Consider the following 16,247-nt stretch of genomic DNA (forward strand, 5'->3'; position numbering starts at 1 on the left):
GGTAATAGTCAGAATGCTGTGAGGACAAGAGTAAAATACAATAGCCTAATGAACTACAATAAAATAGATCAGATGCAAAAAATGAAGACAAAATATCAATTTATACACTAAAGTTGAAAACATTTTCCTGTAATCCCCTTTCTTTGGCTTTCTGAGAAAACTCTATCATCATTTTGCCTTAACTTAAAGGTATGCTGGAAATTATTTTAATTTTGCAGATAATTGAATACGCTTGCACAAGAAATGAGTAGAAAGGAAAAGGTAGATAAGTCATGTAATGTGCTAATAGTGAGTGATAATTTTTTTCACAGAAAACTCATGATAGACAAAAGCATCAAAAGAGCTTGAAAATTGAAATGCATACCAGGATATCAACATAATATTCTCTGTCATCACCCTTAAGTGCAATATACATCACAGCCCTGTCATGTCGAATACGTGCACGTCCTACTATTCCTTTAGAAACTGCATATGAAGCAGCAAAAGGATCCATCTCCCATCTCTTTTCATTTTCATTATACCATGTTCTAGTCATTACTCTATCCCGATACAAAAGGATGCGTGCCTATCATTAGACCATTGTGTAACAAAAGAAATTGTCAATTTTTAATGCACAAATAGAAGGTAATTTTCTCACTTGTGTAAAAAAAAATCATGGAAACTAAATTAGCTGATCCATCTCCCATCTCTTTTCATTTTCATTATACCATGCTCTAGCCATTAACTTATCCAACGATTCAAAAGGATGTGTGCCTATCATTAGAGAGATTGTCACTTTTTAATGCACAAACATAACGTAATTTTCAAACTTGTGTTAAAAAAAATCATGGCAACTAAATTAGCTGATCCATCTCCCATCTCTTTTCATTTTCAACCCATTAATCTATCCCTTAATACAAAAGGATGTGTGGCTATAAAATCATGGCAACTAAATTAGCTCATCTTCAAATTATATTTTTGTCCACTAGTGACCAAAACAGATCAACGGGAATACAAAGAACAATATTTGACAAGAACAAGGTTTGCTTAGAGCCTCTCCTAAGCAGTCTAAGACCTAGGTTCAAGAAAGAAAGAAAGAGAAGACAATAAAATAAACAGGGAGTGAGCCCAAAAGGGTAAATCCTAGATAGTGAAGTAGATAGTATATCAGACAAAGGAAAGCACTCCAATTCACATACCATACAACCCTATTATAAAACATGATTTTCTAATTAAAAACAAACATCTTCAGAATGGTTGAGTGAGATTCCTCCTTTGATAACCTTAATTTCTCATACTAAATTTCTGAGTTTGTGCTATAGTTTCAGTGAAGCATTTCGTCGAACTGTTTAACTGTGTACTGCTGTACGTGTTTTCTTACAATTTTAGCTCAGAAAATACACACAGTAAATGACATGCACCCAAAAATAAAGCCAAAAAAAGTCCAAATTAATATATTCCAAAAAGGAGTTTACATAGGACTGATATATATATATAATTTCTGTCATAGAAAGAGAGCAAATAGACAGCTTCTTTTTTATATTTACTATGCAAATATATTGGAAACAAATAGAGCAGAGGAACATGGGTACAATGGATGGTTTGATGTAGTATATCAACTCCTCAAAGACACATAAACTCAGAATTTTCTCCTTTATGTACAGCAAATCAAAACGTCCCAAAACTGGAGATACAATGACTTAGTAAGGCTGGAACTGTTCCCTTACAGCGCTGCCTTCCACCATGAAGCAAAACTAATTCAGCATACAGACTAAGGACTCAGATTTATGAGTGAGAACCTGTCCCCTTCAAGCATATACACCCAGAAGATAATCTAGCAGAGATCCCATCCTCATACTCAGAGCAAATCAATTTCTGTGCCAACTGAACTCCTCCAAGATGACAAGGGAAACTCGGCTCAGCTAATAATGTGGAAACTCGGCCTCCAACGTGCACATTAGACCCAGCAAAGAGGATAGCAGCTCCTCCTTCCAAACTGAAGGCAACTCGAGTCACTGGTGACCAGAACTCGACCCAGTATTTTATTCCTCAACTCGGCCTCTACCACAGATGAATCGAACAGCAGAAAGAGTGGAAATCATTCTCTCTTTCAACAGTGGCTTAGCTTCAGAACTGGGCTTGAATCTTTGGCTCCCACGATTTTTCTCCAACCTGAAAGATAATAAATGAAGAATAATAAATCAGAGATTCAACTGATAACACCTCTTCTAGCTCAAATCTCTTGTAAATCTTTTTCTCCTTTGGATTCCGATGGTGAATTATGAGTGATTCCGCTCCTTGAACCGGTTAGAATGTCTAGTTTTAACATTGAAACCAGCTACGGCGGCTACAGTTTCCAAACCCTAAGCTTCTCCTTCAAAACTCTCTCCAAGAGCTCCTTTTTCAAAAACTCAAATGTACAAATGAGGAGAGTCTCTTCATTTTTCCTCTTTTATAAACTTATGGTCACTTTTTCCGCCATTTTACCCTTTTAACTTTTATAAAGTCACTTTATAATATTTTCACTTTATAAAGTTAAAGTGACTTTTCACTTGCCTAGGAAATGTCCCATTTTCACCCCTTAGATTTTTATAATGTTTCCTTAGGCAAATTAAGTCCCCTTATTAAATTTTTCCCCGCTTTAGCCTACGGGAACCACATTAGGCTAGCGGACTTCATCATAAGCTTCCTAAGTGGTCGGGGACATTACAGTCCTCCCCACCCAAGATTGCTTGTCCTCAAGCAATTTCAACTCAAGATGTTTGAGCACCTACTCACCTTCCTAGGTGGCGTCTTCCACAGGTAAATCCTTCCACTTTACCAAGTACTCCTTTACTGTTCTACTCCGCAACTTCCTCTCCCTTGTTTTTAGGATCCTTTTCGGGACCAAGATCAATTCTCCTTCCTCGTCTAATGGTGGGAGTTATGTGGAAGTGACAACATGTTGTCCTAGGACCTTTTCCAAGCATGAGACATGAAAGAAGTTATGAATCTTTCACCCTTCAGGAAACTCGAGTTAATAGGCCACTTCTCCCACTCGCTTCAAAATTCTGAATAGCCCATAGAACCTGGGTTTAAGCTTTTCCACCCCTTTTGTTTTGAGTGATGACTATCTGTGGGGCTGGAGGTACACCATATCTCCCACTTCAAAGTTGCATTCCACTTTATGTCTCTCTACATATAATTTTTGTTGATTCTAAGCCATGTGTAAATTGTCCTTGAGGACCTTTAAAATATCTTGGCTCTCCTGAATCCAGTCCCTGGCCAAAGTTGCCCAACTATCCCTAAATATCTTGTCTGCAAATGTTGGGCTGTCATATCCAGATAATGCTTTGAAGGGAGTCATGTCGATGGACATGTGGAAAGTGGTATTGTAGCAATGCTCTCCCAGATGCAACCACTTTACCCATGCCTTTTGTTGGTCGGTTACATAATTCCAGAGATAGCCTTCCAGCCATTTGTTGACTATCTTTGTCTGCCCATCAGTCTATGGGTGGTTTGCTCAATCCCCACAAGTCTGAAAAGCTCCTACCAAAAGCCGCCCATGAACCTACTATCTCTATCACTGATAATGGTCTTCAGTAACCCATGTAATCTAAACACCTCCTTGAAAAATAGCTCAACCACCTGCAATGTTGAATATTTTGATGATATGGCAAAGAAATGAGAAAATTTCGTGAGTCGATCTACCACCACATATATGCAATATTTGCCCTGCGTCAGGGGTAATCCAATGATAAAGTCCATGGAAACGCTCTCCCACTTCTGCTTTGGGATGGAGAGTGGTTGCAGTACACCTACTGGATGAGTATGCTTTGCCTTATTCTATTAACAAGTGTTGCACTCCCCCACGAACCTCAACACATCCATCTTGAGGCCCTTCCAAGTGAACCTCTCCCTAATCTTCCTGTAGGTCTTTACATACCCCGGATGCCCTGCTAAGGGTGAGCTATGAGTTGCCTGCATAATTCTCTCCTTGAGTTGTGACTTTGGTACCAGATAGATCCGGTTTTTATAGTAAATGATATCATTCACAAACCGGTACCTATCATCATGAATCACCCCTCTAGAATCTCACAGGCAAATTTATTCTTTGAATACTCTACAAGCAGCAACGAATTCCATTCATCTATCTCATCTCTATCAGTGAGAAGGTGGGTGGCATCCTCGAAAGTGCATTGGCCACTATATTATTTTTGCCAGTGTTGTGAACATCTCGACAACATCCCAATTTTATCTTGAAATCACAATATTTTGGCCTAGCCGATGTTTGCCGATTTTTAAATATATTTTTATGGTATCTTAATTTTGTCAATTTTGGCCGATATTTTCCCGATTTTTACAATTTTTTGGCTTTCCGGACCCTTGCCGACTTTATCCCGATGTCAATATTCGCAACATTGGTTTTTGCCTTTGACATGTAGGCCTACAATTTACTGATCCACTTTTGCTGCCTCTCACTCAGTTCTTTCTGTTCCATGAGGAACCTCAGGTTGTTATGGTCTGTCTTCACCTTGAACCTGTTCCCCACTAGATATTGTCTAAATTTGGCCAATGCATGCATGATGGCCAACATCTCTTTGTCATATATCGAATAGTGTCGCTCATAATCTCTAAGTTTGCGGCTCTCAAACACTATGGGGTGATGATTCTGCATAAGGATTGCTCTTATTCCCATCTTCGAAGTGCCGCATTCCAACACAAATGGTTGGGTGAAATCTAGTAGTGCAGGCACAGGACACATACTCATCACCTCCTCCATCCTCTCGAATGTCTCATGTGCTTTCTCCGACCAGCTAAAGGCTCCCTTCATGGTGAAGTCTGCAAGAGGAATTGTCAACAGCGAGAACCCCTTAACAAACTTCCTGTAGTAAGTGCAAAGACCAAGGAAGCTCTTCAATTCTGTAAGATTCTTTGGGGTGGGCCACTCAATGATTGCCCGGATTTTCTCCTGGTGCACCTGAAGCCCATCATGACGAATCACATGCCCTAAGTAGAGCATCTTCGTCATGCCAAATTCACACTTGGACTCCTTTGCATATAATTCCTTCTCCTCAAGAATTCCTAATGCCTCGTCCAAGTTGCTCAAACGGTCTACCCACGTTTTGTTGTGGACCAATATGTCATCGAAGAAGACAAGCAAGTACTTTCGCAACTACTTATAGAACGCATGGTTCATACAAGACTGGGAAGTCATGAGAGCATTGGTTAGCCCAAATGGCATAACCAAAAACTCGTAGTGCCCATAGTGGTACCTAAAATCTATCTTCAGGATGTCTTGCTCCCGAACCTAAATCTGATGATAGCCGGAACGAAGATCAATCTTTGAAAAATATTTGGCCCCTTTCAATTCATCCATCAACTCATTAATCCTGGGAATAGGATATCAGTTCTTGATTGTCCTCTTATTGAGAGCCTGGTAGTCTATGCACATCTGCAAGGTGTCGTCCTTCTTAGCCATCACTACCGAAGAAGCGAACGGACTGGAGCTAGGTCGAATATGGCCCAACCTCAACAACTCCTTTATGGCCTTCTCTATCTCATCTTTGTAGACCTTGGGATGTCAATAAGGAATGGTTATCATTGCCTGGACACCCTCCTCAAGTTCTATAACATGCTCAAAACCCTTGTTTGGCAGTCTACCTAGAGGGATGTCAGCAAAAACTTTTTGGTGTTTACCAAGCAATCCCTGAATGTCGTCTAAGTGTTGTTGTGGTTGTTCTGGTTGCCTCTTGTTTGAAATAAGGCACTCTACTGCCCACTCAATATTTCCTCGCCTCAATACTGCCTCCATGTGGTTGCATGATACTAGGTTTAGGAGGTACCAATGTTGCAGGAAATGTCCCCCCTGGATCTAACCCTCGAAACGCGGTCTGTACGGATGCGTCCAGGAAGCGCCTCCTGAAACGCGGTTCCAAAATTTCGAAACGCGTTTCGGACTAATAATGACGCTTCCTGGAAATTCCAGAAGCGTCCTTCCGAAACGCGTTTCATATGACGCTTTGGCCATATGAAGCGCGGCGCTTCGGAGGCGAAATTGTACGGTTCCCATACGATTACGTACGTGCTTCAGAAAAGTGCGTCGCGCGGCCTAAAAAAATCAGTTTTTTTTATTTTATTTTTTTTTTGGTGAGTTTGCTTGTTGGGGGTGGTTCCACCTTGGGTTAGGGCTGAGGAATGAAGGGAATAAAGCCCCAATTCATCCCTCATGGTAATGTTAAATTCTTAAAGTAAACGTGACATTCTCCTTTATTTTTCATTTTCATCATTTCACTTAAATTTTTAACATTACCATGAAATGACTCAAAATGTTTGAGAGTGGTTCCAGCCTCATTGGACTTCATATGGAGAAAATAGAATTTCATATCTTATTCAAAATTCAGCAGACTTAACAGTTTTCAGGAATCCAGGATCAATGGGATTGTGGCATTTCATTAAGATTATATCAAGTATGAAGGTATGCGATTAGCATTTAATAAAGAGCACCAAGCCCTATATGTACCCTAGTGTTGATGGTGTTAATTGTTGAACTCCTTTGTCACGCCCTTAGCAAAAAATTACCTTTCAATCAAGTCAAAATCATCGATCAAGCATGTTAAGCTTTTTCTACCATATTTTAAGTCTTGGATTAGGTAGTTTGATCAAAATTGGGCAATGTTGACTAATATCCCTAGACAATCGAGCTAGAGGCAAAGGCTAGACAAGAGGAAAAGAATCTAGATTCTAGATGGTTGATGCATCTAAATGGTTGATGCTCGAAGAATTAATCATTAATGTACAATGGATGTTATATCTATCTTGATTTATGCAAAAATATGCATGTTTTCATGTCTTCTACACTAATTTGGTATTTGGGATGTTTGTTTTGAGTATAAATGCAAAAAAATAAAAAAATTAAAAATTAAAAATTAAAAAAAAAAAAAATATATATATATATATATATCGCTTCGCTTCCTAGATTTTTGGAAATTGATGCTTCAGCATCCCCGCTTCCAAAAAACATCCTCGTTTCGTCCCCACTTCGTGCAACATTGGCAGGTACTGATGCATGGCCCCCAAAACCACCCTTCTGCCATTTACTAGGTCTTTGAATTCCATTTCCATGTTTTGTTGGTCCGTGGTGTACTTCTTCAATGTAGTAAATCCACTAACAACCCAACACTACATTAGTGTCTGGCACATCCACCACAAAAAATTCCTTTGTCATTGTATAGTTCCCCATGGTTAGTTGTAGTTTCGAGATATATCTATTACAGTCCATCTAATGTTTTTCGGGTACTGTAAAACCATCGAACTCCTCAGTAGGAATCCCTCTTTGTTCCACCATGTCCACATATATGAAATTGTGGGAAGCCCCACTATTAATCAATATTATCACCTTGTGCCCAATTAGAACCCCTCTGACTCTAAAAGTGTGATATCTAGGGAATCCTGACATAGAGGCAATAGTAGGAGCTTTGCCCTCTGCATGTGAGGACTTGCCTCCAACTGTCTAGTGCATTTGTCCTTGTACCTGTCTTTGTACCTACCCTTGTATTGGCTCCTCATCCCCATCATCATTGTCACTCTCCGAGTACACCTCAATATAGTGAGCCTTGCCCACCTTGTCCTTACCAACACACTTGTGCCCCAGTGCCCATTGTTCCTAGCAATTGAAACAAAATTTCTTCTTTCTAAGCTCCTTTTGGGTCTCCTCGTCCATCTTCGGTTTCTCGATCCACTCCTTTTAAAAGGGCTTGAATTCTTTACCTTTCTGAGAGAAACAAGATTTAGGAGTGAATTTATTTTTAGAAGTGGCATCCTACAAGTCCCTGATCTTGTTGACTGTCACACGAAGAATGGTGGGTTCAAATCCTTTGAACCAACCACGTAGAGGTTCTACAAACCCCTCTACAAATAGCATCGCCAATCTGGCCTCTAAAATATTTGTGACCATGACTGTCAGCGTCTGAAAATCTGAAAAGTAGGCCTCCGAACTACCTGTCTGCTTGAGTTGTGCCAGCTCTCTATAGGGAAGTTTCGGATCCTTCCTGTCAAACCGCTCAAAGAGTCTCTCAATGAACTCAATGTAAGAGGTGATATTGTTGTGACCCATAGTCACCAACCCATGTTACCACCACTGTAATATCCCCAATTAAACTAATTTTGCGAAGATGAATTTCTATTTTTGTAATTGGGTGTTGGGAAATATGTTGGCATGTAAAGTGGATGGAGGGAGTCTGTTAATTTTAGGTATGTTCTATGCTTAGAGCAATTTATTTCAATTTTCACAGTTAGCTCAATATTTTTTCCAGATTAGCAATCACATCAGCATTAAAATAAACTGCAGATAGAACATAAACATAAATCGCAGAAGACAAGCCAAGACAAGAGGACACAAGATGTGGCGCTAGCCAGGTACAAACCCCAATGTGGGGAAACCCTTGATCAATTTTTCTTATATGTTCTTCAATAGTTCAATAGAGAGAGAGAGATAGCACATTTACAACAAAAGTCAACACTTTGACTTATCTAGATAAGAGAATAGATCATCTCTAAGAAGATGATACATGAGATCAGTTGAAGACATGATGCTTCAACTAATTCTCCAAGGTGACTCCTTCACCTATCATTGTGTTGCATCTCGTAGGCACATTGCACCTCACTGCACCATGCTGCACCCATCATCATAATGATGGACCTTATGACCATGTTGTACACATCATACTGCTGCACCTTATGCTGCATTGTTGTCGCAGTGTTTAGCATTGTTGTACCTTGTGCCACTGCAGCACCATGCTGTCACCCATGTACTTGTTGCACCAAGTACCATATTGCTGTCCAATATGTTCGTTGCATCTTGTTGTTGTTGTTGTCCCATGTACCACACTATTGCAGCACCATGAACTTGTTGCACTAAATACTAGATGTCCCATGTATCTCTGTTGCACAATGTCACAATGTCATTGATCATTGTGATGTCCCAACAAGCTATTGTCCCATCATTGTGTTGTCCAATGAGTTTGCAGCACCATGTACCCTTGTTGCCATATCACAATGTCATTGTTGTCCATGCATCTTTGCAGCACTATGTAGCCTTGTTGTCCATGCATCTTTCAGCACTATGTAGCCTTGTTGTCCATGCATCTTTGGAGCACTTTTGTAGCCTTGTAGTCCATGCATCTTTGCAGCGCTTATGTAGCCTTGTAGTCCATGCATCTTTGCAGCTCTAAACCATACATAGAAACATCGTTTAGGGATGCCTTTAGGATAGCATTTATGGCTGCCTTAGAACAACATTTAGGGCTATCTTAGAACAACGTTTAGGGCTGCCTTCTTTGTTGCGGCTAGGGCAACCTCTTTTCCTCCAACGTCTAGGGCTTCCACTCCTAGATTTCTCTTCCACTAAAACCCAAGACAAGTGGAGAGAAATCAAGATAGAAGTGTGTGTAGAAATGACTATCAAGTCATCTCCTTTTATACTAAAACGTTGAGCACATGTGGGGTTTATTTGGTCGCTGGCCGACCTTGACGAATTGTCTTATAACATAAATAAATTCATAACTCTATGAATACTTATCGGAATCGGATGATCTTTAGATGAATCCTACACCACTCGATGAGAGGAGTCCAAGAAAAATATCAGCTACCATAAATAAGATGACCCACATGGAGTTTGGCCCTAGTTGCCAATTTTAACTAGGTAGAACGAGGGAGAACTCCATCCGCTGATCCATTTGTCCGACTATACTATCTCTGCCATCAGTGCCCTGCACTACTTTGCTCTACTCTCCTTTGCTCTGCTGAGCTCTGTTCTGCTCTGCTCTACTCTGTTGAGCTCTACTCTACTGAACCATGAAGAAGAAGAATTGAACAAGAATGTCTCATACCATTCTCTAATGCCCGAAGTCAATTCCATATGAGAGGGTATGTCATACCACTCTTACTGACCCGAAGTCAGTTTCATTGATCCCAGATCAATATCACAAGAGAGTGTCTCAAACCACTCATACTGATCCCAGATCAATGGAGGTCATCATAGCATAGGGAGTAGGGTAGATACAACAATGCGTCCATCGATAGTACTACTAATGGTCCCTAACCCCATTTCCCTATTCATTGATCAGATGAGAGGTACTTCCCATGAGTCCCAGACTGCATGGGTAGGATGCCTCGACAAGCGAACTAATCATCATGTCCACAGGAGAACGAATCATCCTATCCCACAATTTCCACGGGAGAACTAATCATCCTGTTCCACAGTCGCCACGGGATATCACAGGGAAGGCTAAGCCATTCACCCTGTACACAGCACACCATGAGGGGAGGGTGTGTCGCCCTATGGTCGCGTGTTGCTCCAGTAAATACCCCAAGCCCCTCGGAGCTCCCAGAGCTCAATGCATGCAACATGCAAGACCCTTATAAGAAGGTCTCTCAACGACTCCAACCTTTCCTCGGGGCTTTGACAAGAAGTCTGCAACCTATACATCAGTCTCAATGCGACAGAGCCTCCTCGCTCATTAACTTACCATATCCTAGATAAGGTAGTATCTAATGTCTATCTGCTAGAGCAATCATTGAATATGGGATTCCTCAACAATTGAATCCCCCCTTGGTTGTTATAGAGGATCACAGTGGTATTCATCATGTGTACAAACAACTCACCGAAAAGATTCCACAACCAAGCAGCTTCATACGAGATCATACTCGTAGCTATGTATTCGATCTCGGCAGTGCTTATAGCAACCGACTTCTGCTTCCTACTCATCCAAGATATCGAAGAAAAATCCAAAGAGAACCAGCACTGAGAAGTGCTCTAGTGATCCTCTACACTGCTTGCCCAGTCAGCATTCGAATAATCATGCAACTTCATATTTTCGGCAGTGTATCTCATTCCATGAGAGATTGTGCCCCGAAGATATCTCAGAAGATTCTTGGCACCAATCCAACGAGGTTCAATCAAACATGAGCTCACCATGCTAACTGCAAAACATATATTCGGACAGAAGTTCACCAAGAACATCAATGCGAATGAGTTTATGAAACTCAAAGGCATTTCCCAAATCTGGTCCAACATCACTACCATATAACTTCTGAAAGTTAAGATCCACGAGGTAGTCACGGGATTGTAGTTTACTATTCCACATCCGGAATCCAACTCCCTCTTACTTCTGCAAATGAGAGGGTCTGCACCTGTCAAAAATAGGTTGTCCTCAGAAGGTGCCGGTATGAGAGGTCTATCATCCACAACCTTCGAGCAATGGTTTGGATCAATTTCACTCCTAGTGAATCTCAGCTTCATCAATCCTCTCATACTACGCCCGGGGTGTTTTGGCTCAAGCCATAGAGGGCTTTCTTCCACCTGTATACATGAGATTCCTGATCATGAATCTCAAACTCCTCAGGTTGTTCCAAACCTGTGGACCTGCTACATGAGGGGAATGGTCCCCTTGTAAGATTTTCCTTTGGTACATCTCGGACATGTACCTTCATGCTCTTCTTGAATTCAGGCATCCCTGTCACCATCTAACTCACATCGGGTAGGGCCCCATAATAAGTAGACCTCTAGTGCTATAGATGAGATGTGACAACTGACATGGTCTCCAATGGACCATCCTGCAACTTGATACAAATTTCCAACCCTGAACCCATGAGTAAAAGCATCTTAAAAAATTCTATTTTCAAACACGTACCTTTTCATCGATGAATGCCACCCTGAAACCTTTGACTTCCATTGCCGAAATGGACACCAGGTTCTTCTTGCGATCAGGTACATAAAGAGATTCTCATAAATGAATCGAGTTACCCTCATTCAATCTAGGGGTAACATTCCCTACACCCTTTCCGGGATAGGTGGCATCGGCTCCAAGTATAATCCCACGATTGTTTCCATCTCTACTAAATTAGAGAGATCACCCTTCTATCCGATGAAGTGCCTTGAAGCACTACAATCAATAAACCAGATTCCCAAAGAATCTGAAGGAGAGGGCCAATACAAGATAACACTTCTTTATCTTATTAGAAACAACATTTGATTCTTCATACCTGGGGTTCCTTGCTTTCTTGAAGAGTTGCCTGTTTCCTTGATGACCTGCATTAACCTGCCATTCCTCTAATCATTGAAGATGTCCCTGGAATGATTGTTAACTTCATCAAGTGATGTGTCCCAACCATTCGGACACTCCTTTGCATAATGGTCGGACTTATTACTACCAAGGCATCTGCCTTTCCTTCCACCCTTAGATCCAGACTTCCCATTGAAGTGATCTTTAGGTGGGCCATCAGAAGCTTCCGTTGCGCCATTCTGATAATATTCTCTGCTTCGACTTCACCCTTGGAGAATTTGAAGAGGGATGACGAATCCATTGATCGCTTTGTCCTTTCCCAACTATCTTCGGTGATTGCCCTTTCACTCTTGCTTGGGCTTTGTCTTCACCTCAGCTCTGATCCCATGTTAATTTTAGGTATGTTCTATGCTTAGAGCAATTTATTTCAATTTTCACAGTTAGCTCAATATGTTTTCCAGATTAGCAATCACATCAGCATTAAAATAAACTGCAGATAGAACATAAACATAAATCGCAGAAGACAAGCCAAGACAAGAGGACACAGGATGTGGTGCTAGCCAGGGACAAACCCCAATGTGGGGAAACCATTGATCAATTCTTCTTATATGTTCTTCAATATTTCAGCAGAGAGAGAGAGATAGTACATTTACAGCAAAAGTCAACACTTTGACTTATCTAGATAAGAGAATAGATCATCTATAAGAAGATGACACATGAGATCAGTTGAAGACATGATGCTTCAACTGATTCTCCAAGGTGACTCCTTCACCTATCATTGTGCTGCATTTCGTCGTCACGCTGCACCATGCTGCACCCATCATCACAATGATGGACCTTATGACCATGTTGTACACATCATACTGCTGCACCTTATGCTGCATTGTTGTCCCAGTGTTTAGCACTGTTGTACATTGTGCAACTGCAGCACCGTGTTGTCACCCATGTACTTGTTGCACCAAATACCATACTGTTGTCCCAATGTGCTTGCAGCACTATGCTTGCTGCACCTTGTTGTTGTTGTTGTCCCATGTACCATACTATTGCAGCACCATGAACTTGTTGCACTAAATACTAGATGTCCCATGTATCTTTGTTGCACAATGTCACAATGTCATTGATCATTGTGTTGTCCCAACAAGCTGTTGTCCCATCATTGTGTTGTCCAATGAGTTTGCAGCACCATGTACCTTTGCTGCCATGTCACAATGTCATTGTTGTCCATGCATCTTTGCAGCACTATGTAGCCTTGTTGTCCATGCATCTTTGCAACACTTATGTAGCCTTGTTGTCCATGCATCTTTGTAGCACTATCTAGCCTTGTTGTCCATGCATCTTTGCAGCTCTAAACCGTACCTAGAAACAACGTTTAGGGCTACTTTTAGGACAGCATTTAGGGCTGCCTTCTTTGCTGCGGCTAGGGCAGCCTCTTTTCCTCCAACGTTTAGGGCTTCCACTCTTAGATTTCTCTTCCACTAAAACCCAAGACTAGTGGAGAGAAATCAAGATAAAAGTGTGTGTAGAAATGACTATCAAGTCATCTCCTTTTATACTAAAACGTTGAGCACATGTGGGGTTTATTTGGTTGTTGGCCGACCTTGACGAATTGTCTTATAACACAAATAAATTCTTAACTCCATGAATACTTATCAGAATCGGATGATCTTTAGATCAATCCTACACCTCTCGATGAGAGGAGTCCAAGAAAAATATCAGCTGCCATAAATAAGATGACCCACATGGAGTTTGGTCCTAGTTGCCAATTTTAACAGTTCCCACTTAATTTTTGAAGAAATGGAGGCCACCAACATTAGGGAAAAAGAAAGATTAAATTGCTAGTGGAATATGGGGCCCACATGATGTACGCACTTGGAGAAGAAGGAATTTGAATTCCTTGAGGCAAATCGAATAAGTGGAGGGACCCACATGGAATGCATGGCCAACAATTATAAAAGGGAGGAATGAAGGAGCAATAGGGGTCTTTTGTCTATTTGGAAAATCAAAACTGCTTTAGTTGTTCAGCTGAGCCAACATTGTGTTGTTTAGCACAAGAGCTTCCCAAGGAGAGAAGCTCAACCTTTCTTCTATGGACTTCGAGTACCACCATAGGAAAGCTTTCCTTCACCACCGAGACCAGAAGAAGCATCATTCACAAGTCACACGCATTTTTGGAGCATAACACGCAGTTCAGGGACCACCATTGCACAGAGGGAGAACTTCACTGGTTATTTGTGGAGCAGGGTTGTAGGGAAATTGTCCAGGGAAGCTACAGGAGCAACCTTTCATCAGTTTCAGGAGTGTAGAGGCAGATTACAAACCAGAGGGCCATCCCACATGCAGTTCTCTTCTGTCACACGCAGGACTGCATCATCTCCTCCATGACTGCGCAGTCATTGGAGTGAGGATCTTTGGGGCAGCATTGTTCAGAGGAATTTGGAGTTGGGGAGCTAGGAGATCACTTGGAGGGCCATTTGAGGAGGATTGTTGGAGTTGGGAGATCAGAGGTGGACAGGTTCAGTCACAGCAACAGATTTCGAATTTGGAAGAGGGCCAAGCTGTGAAGGGTCAGTTTTTGAAGGTTGGAACCAAGGGAAACCCTTTCTGGGTTTTTCTAAGTTTTGGGCAAGGATCACACTCCCAAATTCCTAGAATTTTTTGGGCACTCTAGAGTGGGAAAATCAGGGGTCAAAGTCAGGCAGCAGTGTAGTTTTAGAGCAGCAACGCAGTTTTCTGGAGGAGCTGGTTATTGCAGTTGTTGGGCTTACTTGTATTCATCACCTGGTGCTTGTAGCTTGCCTTGTGCAAGCCCAGGTGCACTTACTCCAACTCTTTGTACCACAGCGAATTTTATTAATAAAATTTTGGCCAGTTTAGGGATTTGCAGAAATTTCTGGATTATGTGTTTGCATTTCTAAAATTTCATGTGTTATTTATTTTTTCATGTCTTTGTTATTATTGTAAAATTTCGACTAGGAATATTACAACCACTCATGGGCCTCACCATCCAAGTGTAATGTGGCTAGTTTAATAGTCTCCTCCTCAGTCATCTGATGCAACTGGAAATAGGTATCCAGCTTTTGAACCCATGATCGAGTTGAGCATTTGGATGATCCATCAAAGCAAGGGATGGTCACCTTCTTCAATGTCTTTTGTAGCTCCTAATTCTTCCTCATAGCCCTCCAGAATGGTTTATGTCTATTCTTCAGCTGAAGGTGGCAAAAATCAGTGAAACTCGTGGCAGTTTGGAATTCTCATCCCAATGTTCTATAATCCTCCATATAGTCTGCATAAAGAATCCTTTGACTAGGTTACTCTATCTGATCCTTTGTTGTTTCATGCAAAAATTGAGGCATATTGGGTCTGGGTGTTTTGCTAAATGAGCGTGAATGGCTTTGTGTAGCAGTATGGGCTCGACTTCCCTCTACACTATTGGACCCTTCTCCATTCATAGGTTCCTTTCCAGTGGAAGTCCCTTTATTTGTCATCCCTTTCATCAGGTCTATCATCTCTTTTGGCCTTTAGCCAAATCATTTATAGCCCTGAGCAAACTTTTAAAGGCTTGTTACCTCTAAATAGGGATCTGCTCTCAACCCTTGGTAAGTCATCGTGCTTCCCTTGAGAGCTCTCTAAACCCTACCCACTAACAGCGTGTAATCCTTCACAAAAGGTTGTACTTAGGGCTTGGAGGTTGCCCACTTCACTACTCCTTTAGTCCTTAAAAGTTTGCAAATTCTTGGGCTTCAATATTTCTACCACTGCTAGCACTTTTGTTGTCCTTCACAAGACTTGATGTTTGGCCACAATTAGGCACCTACTAACAGCCATCCACCTATACTTAAGATGCCACCAAAATTGTCCCAAATCTAGACTATCTTTTTGCAAATTTCATCAACTTACAATGGCATACATACCTCTTGAAGACTCCTTCTAGTTGTCTGAAACCCTCGGCCTATACACTAATCTTCTAGGATATCAACCCTAGTTACGGCTGCCTGTAGAAGTTGCTATAGCCCACCTACTCGTCCTTCAAATCTCTTCCAGAACTGCGTTGTTCCCCTTCTAACAAGCCCTTCTATATTTTTCACGATATTTCAAGAGACTCGTCCTCTCTTGATGACATAGAGATGTCGTGTTGCGGCCTATACACAAATATTTACACCCAAACACCATGCACAAAACTGTCCTTAAATGTTGCCTGTAATATGCCCTTAACTAGGCTTTGTC

The 16,247-nt window shown here is 41.3% G+C and overlaps 1 protein-coding gene across 1 annotated transcript in view; it reads right to left on the minus strand.

Moving 5' to 3' along the window:
* Window positions 1-16,247, minus strand: part of EMB2458 (FtsH extracellular protease family) — a 462,403-nt gene that overhangs the window by 389,380 nt on the left and 56,776 nt on the right. The window contains exon 3 of the mRNA XM_089395178.1: window positions 365-565. Coding sequence (XP_089251304.1) covers window positions 365-565 — 201 coding nt within the window. The remainder of the gene's footprint in view (window positions 1-364; window positions 566-16,247) is intronic.

Source organism: Pinus tabuliformis, chromosome 1_2 (genome assembly GCF_031772625.1).
Source record: "Pinus tabuliformis cultivar Carrire ecotype Pingquan chromosome 1_2, CPIR1, whole genome shotgun sequence".
Taxonomy (NCBI): Eukaryota; Viridiplantae; Streptophyta; class Pinopsida; order Pinales; family Pinaceae; genus Pinus; species Pinus tabuliformis.